Source organism: Cupressus sempervirens, chromosome 1 (assembly GCF_028749045.1).
Source record: "Cupressus sempervirens isolate cs-2001-9-10 chromosome 1, ASM2874904v1, whole genome shotgun sequence".
Classification (NCBI taxonomy): Eukaryota; Viridiplantae; Streptophyta; class Pinopsida; order Cupressales; family Cupressaceae; genus Cupressus; species Cupressus sempervirens.
This window is the reverse complement of record NC_143118.1, coordinates 37,774,645-37,788,376: the sequence shown is the minus strand read 5'-3', so window position 1 is coordinate 37,788,376 and position 13,732 is coordinate 37,774,645. Positions and strand designations below refer to the sequence as shown.

General features: G+C 37.2%; 1 protein-coding gene across 1 annotated transcript; it reads left to right on the top strand.

The window, feature by feature from the left end:
- The first annotated feature begins 7,828 nt into the window (after window positions 1-7,828).
- Window positions 7,829-9,719, top strand: LOC149576057 (UDP-glycosyltransferase 74E2-like). Its single transcript, XM_089816187.1, has 2 exons — window positions 7,829-8,480; window positions 8,610-9,719. The coding sequence occupies exons 1-2, from the start codon at window positions 8,018-8,020 to the stop codon at window positions 9,566-9,568; spliced, it is 1,422 nt and encodes a 473-aa protein (XP_089672313.1). The 5' UTR covers window positions 7,829-8,017; the 3' UTR covers window positions 9,569-9,719.
- Window positions 9,720-13,732: the final 4,013 nt, after the last annotated feature.

Genomic DNA, 13,732 nt, shown 5'->3' with positions numbered 1-13,732 from the left:
GATTGTTGTGCGGAAGAGGAAAAGGAAGAGGTAAAATCTGTGAGACGGAAAATATTTCTGTTTCCGCGGGGGAAAATGAGCGTAAGAGATCTCAGGCGGGCTGTTGATTCGGCTCTCGCGGAGATTTTTGGCCTCGATCTGGTGCTCGCTTTTTACACATTTCCCCTGCCTAAAACAGCCGGAAATACTCAAGAAGTGCCAAAACTCGATTCTTGCTTTGGAGGAAAGGAGAAATTTAGAATGAATCCACCGCATGACACAGTTAGAAAGCCAGAAATTACGGAAAGCATTTGATGCATTTAGCACTCCATGAAATTGCCCTCTATTTCTTGTTTATCTGAAGATTTACAGAGCGTGTATGCTTTTTGCACCAGTGCAAATCTGTATTTTTATGTTTAAAGTTTGCATGATTTGGTGCTTAGAAATGTAATACACTGGCTCTCAATTTGGACAGACTTTGATGACATACCACACAGCCAGCCAATTTCTTCATCTCGATGAGCTTATAATGTCTATGTTCTTCATCTTTTTCTTTTCATTATTTTTGCGTTAGTTTGGTTCTTGTTGATCTTTGGATAAGTATATTGTGCTAATAATGTTTTATATTCGGAAGATGGCTCCTAAGGTGTAAACGATGTTTTCCAATGCGTCGATTTCGACGGGCTTAGATTACATAAAAGAGAGAGAGCCGATCTGTGATATATCTCATGATGAACTTACACTCTCTTTGTTCTTCATTCTCTTTTTCCATTTTATTTTCAAGAAATGTTTGATTTTGTTCATATGCGTATAAACATTTTGCAGCTTAACAATGTTTTAATATTTAGATCTTGATTTTTTTCCTTCCAATAATTTTATGGGTATAATAAGCTATTCATATATATATAACAACAATCTTATAAATTAATGTTAGAATTTATTATTATTAATATCATTTCTTTTTCTTGATTTTCTTAATATGATAAAAGTTTTAATAATTATACATTTTGAAAATTGAAAATATTTTAAAGATATTTATATTAATCTTTTTTTAATAAAAGTGTCATATTTAAAAGGCTAATAAGAAAGATTTGACTGTTTAGTATTTATTGTCTATTAAATAAATGTAAATAAATTATCGAACTAGGAGATCCTAGCACCAACAAAATAAGAAAAATCAATAAGTACACACCATAATGTCACGAGGCATAGAAATATCATCACATTAATGAACACACCATTGAATCTAAGTTTGTTGGGTATATGATCTAGAACCTTGATTATCACCCTATAAATCCCACACAAAGAAGGAATAACAAAACCCCGTCCCACCAATGTTTTTTTCACAGTAGCCTTAACTTCACTCTGCATAGAATCAAACGCCTTGACAAGAGGACATGGAAAGTCGACCATTTATCAAGAGTAACATATGGTGAAAAGTAACTTCTATTATGATAGTGAATATGTTGTTAAATAACTTGTAGTAGCATCGTTTGCACATTACCATTAAAAAAATATTTTTCTCAAGGTGCATGATGAACTCCCCCAATGATTAAGGAGATCTTGTAAATGTTTAAACTCCATCACAACCTTCTCCACTTGAGCTTAAATGTCATGTAAAAATACAAAATTTACAACATTGATTTTATTAAAATGAGAAATTAGAGTACACGAATTTAGAATAAAAATAACATAGTTCATATTTTTCTAGAGCTAAAATAAAAATTCTTAAGAAATTTCCCAAATCGTAGCTATATATAGAGCATCGAGTTGTATCTACAAAAAGCTAGATGTTCTCCAAGAAGATTATTTGTACACAAGACCATGGACCATTTCCTAGGTGTCTTTAGCACAATGGAAATTCCATAAACAATTTTTGAATTGTGTCAAAGTTCTATGATTATTTGGGGTTTTAATGTGATCAAGGTCAACATGTGTAATCCATTCACTTAATGGAAACTGCTAATGTACCAATAACTAATGGATATGAACTACTTTTTACCCAGGGATTGGCTTTCTCTTGGTAGGGGAAGAACACTAGTAACAGTCACACACACCATGCACACTTGACCCCTCAATTACCAATTTTAAAAGAACCCCCAAAATGATAAAACTTTTTTTTTTTGCAAAAAGAGGGGTAAAAATTTATTAAGACAGAAAGGAATACAACAAGGAGAGCTCAACAAGGAGCTCAATCTTGAGCAACAAGATCATCAAATTCTTGCACCATCTCAAAGGACAGTTGCCCCCTATCCCTAATATTCCAACCCGGATCATGACTAGAAGCCCATTTGGCTAAACAATCAGTAGGTCTATTCCATTCTCGCGGAATATACTTGAACCTAATGAACTGAAAAGAGGAAGAGAAGAAAAGAATCTACTTAACAACAGTGGCCAGCTACCAACTAACATCCTCAAGCTCTTGCGAAGAAAGCATGTTCACCACCACCTGGGAATCAGACTCACAAATAATCTTACTCCATCCCCACAAGCAACACTGTTCCACAGCATATAAAATAGCTTGAGCTTCCATGAGATTGTTAGTATAATCACCCTTATGAATTGAGAAGAAAAATTTAACATTCCCAGAACTACAACGAGCCACTCCGCCAATACCAGCCGGACTAGGATTCCCACGAGAAGAACCATCAGTGTTAATTTTCAGAACTCCACAAGGGGGAGGAGTCCAGTGCCCATCCCGGTTAACCCGACCCTTCCTTTGATGATGAAGCTTCCTGGACATAGAAGGAAACCTATGAGCCGCAACCCCATCCTGCAGATGAAAATTGAGGCGATTACAGATAGCAAGATCAACCGGATCCATACCCCCATCAAGCTCACACTTCACAAGAATAGTTTCCTGGAGAGAATGTGATATTTTCCACCAAAGATGCAAAACACCAAGCCGAACATCTTGGAATATGCGACGATTCCTCTCCAACCAGATATGCCAAAGCATGAAAGATGGGCCAGCAATCCAAGCAGCATGGAGAGAAGAAGACTTGGAGGGAGCACTACCCAAGCGAGCCCAGAACTCAGGTAAAGAGGAAGCATGCCAACAAGAGCAACCCCAAGCGCTCCACCAAAGGTGCCATATCTGAGTAGAATAGGAGTAATGGAAGAACAGATGGGAGACAGACTCCTCTCCATTACCACACAAAACACAATAAGAGGGGCCCTGAAATCCACGTTTACAAAGATTATCCCAGGTAAGACAACGGTTGTGAGCCACTAGCCACATGAAAAAATTGCACTTGGACCAAGAAACTTTATTCCAGACTTGCTTCCACCAAGGGACCTCAGTATCCCCAAATAATTGTCTAGTTATCTCCTGATACCCAACAGAGACATGATATTTACCAGACAAGGTACCGCCCCAAGCCAATACATCTGGACCAAGCAAAGAGGAGCACTCTCTAGAGGCCAGAATTTGAGAAAGCTCCCGACGATCCATGTCTGTACCTCCAGGAGGCCAATCAGAGGAATGCTTCCATCTATAACCAAGAACAAGTCCCAATTGATAAGGAGTCTTGTAATGAGCCACTTTATCCCATCCAGTGGCCAGAAAAGAGTCACAAAGAGGCTGAAGATGAGGGCATATGGATAAAATGGAAGGGAATCCATCCCAAGCATCAGACCAAAACAAAGCCTGAGAACCTCCTTTACATATCCAGAACAGACCCCTCTTCACCAACATCGCACCTGTCTTCAAAGTATGCCAAACCATTGAGCCACGACATTCAAGAGGAAGTGCAGAAACAGAGCAAGGATCAACACCATGAAAATATTTATGAGTGATAATACGAGCCCAAAGTTGATGTTGTCCAGAGCACCATCGCCAATAAAGTTTAGCAGCCAAAGCTTGTCTACTCAATAGAGTAGAACGAAGACCAAGACCACCCTCCTTTTTAGGCCTACAAACAGTTGCCCAATTAACCAAGCTCCATTTAGTACTACGCAAATTACCACTCCAAAGGAATTGTCGAGAAAGAGCATCAAACTCCTTGAGAAAGTAAACAGGTGCAGCATGAACCATGCTTCTATAAGTAGGAAGAGCTTGGATAACAGCTTGAAGAAGAGTAACCCGAGCAGCAGTAGAAAGCCATCTATGAGTCCAATGATTTACCTTATCCTGAAGCTTGGTAATCAAATTTTGCCAAAAGAGATGTGGCTGCCTGGAAACAGCAATAGGAATGCCAAGATAAGTCAAAGGAAGTGAACCTATCTGAAACCGTAGGATACCAACAATCCTGTGCTGAATAGAATCAGGAGTGTTAAAAAATTAAATGAAAAATTTGTGCTCATTAACTTTCTGGCCTGAAGCTGCCAAATAAACGTCCAAAGCATGTCGAAAGGCTTTAGCTTCCTTGATCCTAGCAAGACTGGCAAGAGCAGAATCATCAACAAATTGAAGATGGGAAAGAGAAGGTAAGCCATTACCCCATCGCCAGCCTTGAATAGAATTCTGGGACACCTGATGCTTAATGAATCTGCCCAAGCCTTCAGCCATGATGATGAATAGATATGGGGAGAGAGGGTCACCCTGGCGGAGGCCTCTAGAAGCACCAAATAGTTGTGAAGGTTGACCATTAATAAGAATAGAAAAAGAGGCAGAAGTAACGCAACTCATAATCCAACTCACCCAGTTAGAGCTAAATCCAAAAGAAAGAAGAATACTCCTTAGGAAGCTCCATTTAACTCTATCGTAGGCCTTAGCCATATCCAGCTTAACAAACATGGCTCTCTCCCTTGAAGTAGCCATAGAGTGAATAGCCTCAGTAGCAATAACCACCCCATCCAAAATTTGTCTTCCAGCAACAAAACCACCTTGTTCTTCTGAGATAATAATGGGAAGCCACCTTTTCAGTCTCTCAGCAATCAGCTTAGTAATAACTTTGTAGACCACATTACATAAGGCAATTGGTCTAAAAAACTCCAATTGATTAGCACCCTCTCTCTTAGGAATAAGAGTCAAGAATGTAGAGTTCAAAGCTTGAAGCATCTGCTTGCTAGCATAGGATTCTTTAACCACCTCCAACAAATCATGATTAATGATGTCCCAAAATTCCTGAAAGAATTCAACTGGAAAACCATCAGGACCAGGAGCCTTCCCCTTAGGCATGCCAAAGACCACCGCCTCCAGCTCTTCCAAAGAGATAGGACGCATGAGATAATCATTCATTTCCTGAGTGATAAGGGAAGGAATACAGGACAAAATAATATTTTCTTCATTATTAGCAGGAGGAGAGTCCTCAGAGAAGAGGGTAGAGAAGTACGAAATAGCCTCCTGGAACAAAGCTGGCAAGGAATTCAGTTGGATACCTTGAGAATTAACCAAAGAAGAGATAGTGCTCTGATTCCGGCGAGATTGCACTGTTTTATGGAAAAAGGCAGTGTTTCGATCACCTTCCTGGAGCCAATCAACTCGAGCCTTTTGCTTCCAAAAAATTTCCTCTCGAAGTTCCCATTCTTCTAGAGCTCTAGAAGCAAGGGATTCAGCCTAACCAAGATCCTCCGAGAAACCTCGATCTCTAATCTCCCTTGTGATGACATCAAGATTTTCTTGAGCAAGCCTCTTCATAAAGTGAAGATTCCCAAAGCATTCCTTATTCCATATCTTGAGCTGCCTTTTAACATATTGAAGCCTTTTAGAAAATGAGAACATTGCAGTACCATATGCAGGGGCACCATCTTTCCACCAACAAAAAAAAAAATCATGAAGAGAGGAGTCACGAAGCCACATCAACTGGAACTTAAAAGGAGGATGCTTCGGAACATAAGCCCCTATAGCGGAAAATTTGATTGGCCAATGATCTGAACCCCTCCAATCAAGGATTTCTGAAGAGATAGTAAGGGTGCCACTAAGCCAGAAGCAAGAAACAAGAAATCTATCCAAGCGTTCTGAGATAGCAGCAACACCAGTCCTGTGATTATTCCAGGTATAGAGGCCATTAGAAGGCTTAACATCAGAGAGATGCAAAAGAGATATGTGTTGCCGAAGAAGAGCAGAAGAAGGCCCCAATCTAGCCAAACCACCATGCTTCTCTTCCAGACTTAAAACTGAATTGAAGTCCCCTGCTAACACCTAAGGATGATAAAACTTTACCAGCAGCTCGTCATTTTTAATTTTTTGGTTTGGTACTTTAGCTCATTCATGCACTGCTATTGGGACATCTTTTCTCAACTACTGGGACATTTGTTCACAAGTACTAACAATTTGAGTGAATAGTTGTTGGAACATCTTTGAGTGGGTATCATGTAGCACTTTGAAACAACAACTTTTTGACCTTTTACACTTGATAATCTCTACAACAAGTTTTGTAAATACCTAGAAGCCAAGATATATTTTTTTTTTAAGGTGTTAGGTTGCATGCAAATACACCAAAATAAAATATCAAAATTTGACATATAGTTTAGGCTCTACAAGTGTGTGAATTTAAAGTGTGGGAGTACTAGTGCCACTTCCCTAATTTATTTGAGATAAATATAAAAATTTAATAACCAAAGTTCTTCTTCCAACCTACCTCTTCAATCAATGTTGCAACTTTTGTTCACAAATGAATCCTTAGAAGCATTGGAAACCATCAAGGTTCAGATTCACTACAATGTAAATACATTTGTCTAGAACGTTAGGCTCTTTCTAAGCCCTTGGCACAAACAATCTTAAATGTTATATTAAACAAAAGTACTACTTGTAGATGAAGCTGAAAATTAAATGGACACAAATTTTCATCATAAAAGTGAATACAACCACTAGAAAAATTATAAGAGCCAGTCAAAAAAATTTAAAAAAAATCTAAAATTGTATATGAATAAAATTTACAACATTACAAATTTTAGAAAAAGATAAAAGCTTAACTTTTACTTGTATAAATTAATAGACAAAGAGTTCATGTGAAAACATTAATTCTCGACCTATATAGAAAAGAAATAATAATTTTACTAATAAAATAATATTAAAGAAATTAAAAAGATCTTTTATTTTTACTATACTAGCACATATAAAAATATATCAATAATCATGTAACTTATCTAACATTGAAGTTAGCTATAAATTGACTATTGTAACACAATATACATAATAAAGATTGGTGCATAGCATTTAGAATCAAAAGTTGTTAATGTCATGAGATTAATATGTTATACTATTAGTGACATCAAAGTACATTTGTAGGCCTACCAAACCAAACACTCCCACTAGAATAGAAACGATGTTCTCATATCTTCATTGTCTTCTTGGTTGTGCTAATTCTATGTAAAACTTAAGCAAAATATTTAGGGAATCCTAGCCAAGGCTAAGTAGGAAATCATGAGTCCTTATCTTGAGTGTGTTAATTCTATGTAAAACTTAAATTCAATATTTAAGGATTCCTAAAGCTAAGTAGAAAATCATGAATCCTTATCATGGCTGAACTAAATATTCCTTGACAACGATGATGATAACATTGTAGACACAACAACAAAAATATCAGAATCGTAATAACCTTGTAAATTAAGATAAATATTTTAATGATGAAAATCTTTACAAGAATCTTGATACAATTAAATACATAAAAGTGACCTAAATAGTTTTTAGTTCATAAAGTATGCATATAATCATATGTATTTTTCCGTAGTTCCAGTAATTTAAGACAATATATTTATATATATTTTTTAATCAAGTATGTTTATCTTATTTAAAAAAAAATTAATTAAAGAAGACGACTCGATCCGAACGCCACTGTAATGACTAAATAAAAATTATCATTGTGTTATCTTAGATGTCAATGAAATTATGTCACAATAATAATAAAATATTTAACTATCGCGTTTTTTAATTTTAAAATTGTAGTCTCCTCGGAAAAAAGTTGCGGATACGGATGAAAACACAAATGGAATTCTTGGCAAAATGTGTGTAAGTCAAACGCGTGCCGGCTGTTTAGACTTTCACGCAATAATTGAGTTAAAAAAACCATGTAGCGTGATGTGCATTGTGGAGCAAGTTGGATTTATAAGGGGTAAGGGGAGATAGGCATGCAAAAGAAATAGCAGAGCAACAATGGCGACTGCAACTGGGAGTGCACACGTTCTAGTGTTGCCGTTTCCACAAGCAGGCCACACAAATCCCATGCTCCAAGTCTCAAAGGACCTGGCCTCCCAAGGCGTGCGAGTCACTTTCGTCAGCTTCGCCTTCGACCACCAGAGAATAGTAAAGGCGGACAAAACGCTGCGAAGCCGGGGCATACGTCTCCGGTTCGAATCCATTCCGGACCACCTTCCGCCCGGGATGGACATCGTTTCAGGTATTCTTTACATTTGCAGCCACTTACAGCACATACAGGGATCCGACCTCGAAGATCTCATCCACCGCCTCAACGCAACGGGACCTCCCGTCACTTGTATTGTTCACGATGCGTTTATGCCCTGGGTTGCCCATGTTTCCACCAATTTAAACATCCCAAGAGCCGTTTTCTACACGCAGTCTGCAACTGTCGGCGCAATCTATCATCATTTTCAATACGGTTAGTTTCTTAAAAGTCCTGCCCTCTTTATTAATTCAAAGCACAGGGGTCTTGATTAATCAATTCTCAGTAGCTTTTTGCTTACAATTGCAAAATGGTGTTTTTTTTGGGGGAATTTTGTGGTCATAGTGGAGGAGTGGAACAAGTGTGCTGAAAAGGATTCGGAGGACGTTGTGGTCGTTGGGGCAATCGGCGAGATGAGAACGGCCGACTTGCCGTCGACGTTTGTTCCTCCACTTCTCACTGCTGGTTATCTCGACAGCAATCTGCGCTTCGTGGAGGGCTTCAACGGTGCATCCTGGGTGCTTTTGAACTCTTTTGATGAGCTCGAAAGTAAAGCGATCAATTACCTGAGGGAAGCGAATGTTCCAGTCTCTACAGTTGGCCCGCTCATTCCCTCGGCCTTTCTGGATAAACGAAATATCGAAGACGCGGAGTTCGGAGGCAGCCCGTGGGAGGAAGAGACGGAGGAGTGTATGGGATGGCTCCACTCGAAGCCTCCTCATTCCGTTGTCTACGTTTCCTTCGGCAGCGTAGCTGAGATTAGCACACAGCAGATAGAGGAAATAGGTCGAGGGTTGCAGAGCAGCGGGCAGCATTTCCTGTGGGCGATCCGTCCCGCTGCGGGGCAGGAAACCGTGTGGGAAAGTTTTGGGGAGGGATTTAGGGAGGAGATCGGAGATCGGGGATTGATAGTGAAATGGAGTCCTCAGCTCAAAGTGTTGAGTCACCCGTCTGTCGCAGCGTTTATGACTCATTGTGGATGGAATTCGACGTTGGAAGCGGTGAGTTCGGGCGTTCCGGTGCTGTGCTGCGATCTCCGCTTCGATCAGCCCACAAATTGCAAATTTATGGCGGAGGAGTGGAAGATGGGGATCAAATTGAGGCGGACGGTGCATGCCGACGGTGAGGTTTCGTTTGAGAGGGGTGAGATAGAGAGATCCGTGAGAAGGATGATTTGCGGCGAGGAGGGCGCAGAGCTGAGAAAGAACTCAGTCCGTTGGAAGGAGTCGGCGAAAAAAGCAAAGATGGAAGGCGGTTCTTCTCGCTCCAATGTTGACAGATTTGTCAAAGAGGTGACAAAATGATGACAATCGTAAACAGCTTTCGATTTGCTAATAGTTACGTCCAGCTCTTTCAATGTAGAGAGTAAACAGCTTTTGATTTGCTAATAGTTACGTCCAACTCCTTCAAAGTGAAAAGCAGAGTGTTTGCACAATGGAGGCTTTTATTAAACTAGCACTTGCACCTTTTTAACAGTGCAAGAGTTAAGCTGATAGTCTTGTATAAGGTAATATGATCTAAGTTAGTTCTCTTTTATTTTTTGTATAATTGTATATAGATTATTTTTCATTTTAGATAAAATTTTGTTTTACCTTTTTTTAAATTTTGATTTATCATGTAACAGTTGCACATCCAACAATTATATTCAGGTAGTCATTTCTACAAATATATTATCTTTATCAAATAAGAAGGAAATTATAGATAGTGAAATTAATGAGACATTTTGAATAAAATTGAGATCAATAAATTTTATTTTAAATATTTTTTTTAAAAATTGGACATCTCGTGTCTTAAGCCACTTTTTATGCATAGTGGAAGATAAAAAAATGAGGGAAATGAAAGATGTAAAATTAGAGAAAGTTGAATGGATACGTTATTAAAAAAACATATTTTGATTCAAAGAATGACTTTTCACTACATGTTTGAAAATTCTTGTACATAAAAATTTATGTTCCTGGCTCCTTAAAAGAGGATAATTTCTATCACTACACTTATGATACGATCATGCAAGGCTTCAACGCCAGGCTGACCCAGTCAGAGTCAGACATGCCTGGCCATGTTATGTCCTTTCCCAATCCAGTGCGACAATTCCATACTACTCATTCAACCGAGTTCCTTGGATTCAATCCAGCGGTTGGTCTTTTGCCGACTTCTCGATTTGGGCAAGACATTATCGTGGCGATGATGGATAGTGGAGTGTGCTCGGACAACCAGATGGTTCTTTTTCTTCACCATTTTTGTTTTTCGGAGAGACTGACAATGTAACATTTTCTGTCCATATTCTTTTTCACGATGTCTGACAATTCCGAGAGTCATAACAGTCTGGTGGGAATTCTCTTAGGAATAAGCCTACCGGCTTAAAAATATTTCAGAGGGGAAGTACGCTATTTATCGTTCTATGTTCTACTCACCCTTCCCTGTTTGTTCGTCTAATTATTCAATTTCATACTTATTAAGTTGTAAAGAAATTAAGATTTTGCAGTAAATAAACATGGAGTGAAACTTTGAAACAATTACTTTTCACTTGTATGTATAACAGATTTTTCACAATATTAGTTGTTTAAAAGTGTTGACCTACTAAAGAAAAAATTAAGCTTAGAAAAAAAGTGAGTAAACTTTGATTATTTAATACTTTTAGTTTAGAAATCGGCCATTAGTGTGTATTCGAGGTCTAAAAGTTAGAACAATAACTATAAACAATTAAATCACATATATAAACAATAATTAAATCATTGAAATCAGAGGCAAGAGCCAACAACACAATGGTGACTTGTGAGCCTCTCATGTGGGAGGTCTTGGGTTGGACTCTACTCAAGCAAAACACATAATTATAATTAATCTAGGCTTCGACCCATTACCTATAAAATGAAATAAAATAATTGAAATCAAGCAATAGCCTACAACACAATGGTAGAATTGCGAGCCTCATACCTACGAGGTGTTGGGTTTGAATCTACTTGAGATTAATAAATAATAATAATTCAAAACAACACATAATGATAATTAGTCTTGACTTTGGCCTCTTCCCAGTCAAAAAATAAAAAAAAGTCATTGAAATCTGATATACTATTTCAAATTTCTTATTAGCATAGTGTATGTCTATATCTATTTATATTATCCATTTAAAATAAAAGATCATTAGATAGAATGTTTTAACTAAATACAATTTAATTAATAATAATAATAATTTTCATGATGCAAAAAGTTTGAAGGGTAAAATATATTTGTGTTTAAATAAATGTTATTGTTAACTAAATTTTTTATTTAAACAATCTTTGTCTAAAATAATTTCCAATATGGTGAAAGTTTTTAAAGACATAGATATCATTAAAATGATCACTGATTTTCAAATTATATTTGTACCCTAATTTAATTATCATATGCAACATGAATGTATAAAATAGTTTTCACACCTAAGGTTAGTGTTATGAATACACCAATAGTTACATGGTTTACATATAACAACAAACTCTAAATATAAAAAAAATGCACATTTATTTGGAGTTGTGAAGTATGCAAAATGCTTGTTTGAAATTGTGAAGTATTTAAAATTATTTTTTGTTGATTATCAAATACCTTCTTTAATCTAGAAGACATTCTCTTGACTATAATTTTAAAAAATTGATTTTAATCAGCTTAAATCTTTTCAATACAATTTAACATGCCCAGGATATACCTTAAGGATTTTTCAAAATGCCTTCTAAGTGAGTTTTTCCCGCCCACCCAATGACTCCTTCCAACTATGGGGTCATCATTGGTCGTGGGCTGCTACATGTTGAGCATGGTGTGACATATAGGTGGCGTCATGTGTGGACCTTCTTCCATAAATGTCATCTCCTACATTTGTGTTGGCATGCAATTGAGTTTGTCAGATAGTGGCTCTCCTTCCCTAGGTAATGTAGGGGTTTCTACTCCTTGTAATGTAGTGTCAAGTGTTTCCCTTGGGTTGGGGATACATGGTGGGATGCAAATGGTTGTGGTGACCGATAGTGATGTTCCTTGCACTAGAGTTGGAGGAATCTCTATCTCTAGAGCTTTTAAGGACAAGGTTCTCCATCTCTCCAAAATTTGCTATTGTTGATGGACAAAGTTATGCCCCAATTGCCAAATCTATTGCCTCTAATCCCCCAAATGGGAAAGATCAAATTATCGCCTATGCCAAGGCCTCATCTATTGTGATTTATGGCATAGATGTAATAGATAATGTATTTTTCTACCAATTTCAAGGGTTGGAAAGTATATTTTATAGTCTTTGGCTTTCTTTTCTAGATTTTTCGTTTTGAGTAACTCAAAGCTCTTGGAAATCCCCCTTGTTTTCAAGAACATTGAGCTTTCCCTCATGTAAGAGGATTCATTATATTGCTTCCTTTTCTTCTTTTGAAGATTATGATTTGATGTTGAGCAATTTGTGGGCTAGTGGATCATTCTCCTTTTACCAAATTCTCAACAACCTCCTTCAACCCTCTTACTAAACTACTTGACATGTGCTTAGAGTGGACTCATCTTCCTAATATTTCACTACATTTTTGGGAGGTGTCTTCCTTTGAAGCCAATAGAAACTCTATTGGTTAATTCTTGAAGGTGGACGGAGCTATGAATGCAAAGGGATACTCTACTTTCGCCCACATTTTGTTTGAAATGGATATTTACATACCGTTGTTGGGGGATGTGGTGCTCATGGGGAAACCCTTACACTCAACCAATATATTACAAGGGGATTCCATTTTGATGTCAACAACGCTTCTCTGTTGGTCATATGACCGCTGTCTATTCAATTTTCTATCATAAAGGTGCTACTACTTGGGGGAAGGATGTAAATGATCCTCACTTTTATTGATTACCAAATGCCTACTTTAAACATACAAAGAACCTTTTAACTAAGTGGAATTTATATGATTCTAACCAATTTCACAACATGGTCTAATCATAAATATGTGGAAAGAATGGGGACTTTTGGGAAAATGGTCAAAAAGATTTCACAATCAATAATGATGCTTAATCATTTTATTAACTTAGGTTAAATATTATATTCTTCAAAATCAATAGCTATAAATACTCATTGTAGTGAATATGATATTGAAATTTAGATGTGGGTAGCAAAAATGTAATCACTTCAACTCCAATTTTTTGATGTTAATATTAATAAATATTTCATTATATAGAATTCATGCCTTACTAAAAATGATCAGCTAATGGTAGAGGAGAGAGGTCTATGGTTTATGCAAAGTTAGAACAGGTTCACATAGGATCAAAGCAAGTTTGATTTGAGGAAAAATGGAATGGATTGTTTCATAACATATAATGGCTTTCAATATGCAAGTAATAGGAACTTGTGATAGCCCTACAATCACAAAAGAAACAATAATGCTTATTTTAAGTGGGAGAATATTACTTAAATGGACTAGTAAAGAAAGAAGGAAGTCCAATAGTTACAATAAACGGGTATGGGACCCACTGGAATGATCAAT

Excerpts from the sequence above, each read along its gene's own strand:
- LOC149576057 (XM_089816187.1), top strand. The coding sequence starts at position 8,018 with ATGGCGACTGCAACTGGGAGTGCACACGTTCTAGTGTTGCCGTTTCCA. Across the intron at positions 8,481-8,609 it reads CTATCATCATTTTCAATACG|TGGAGGAGTGGAACAAGTGT; the intron begins GTTAGTTTCTTA and ends TTGTGGTCATAG.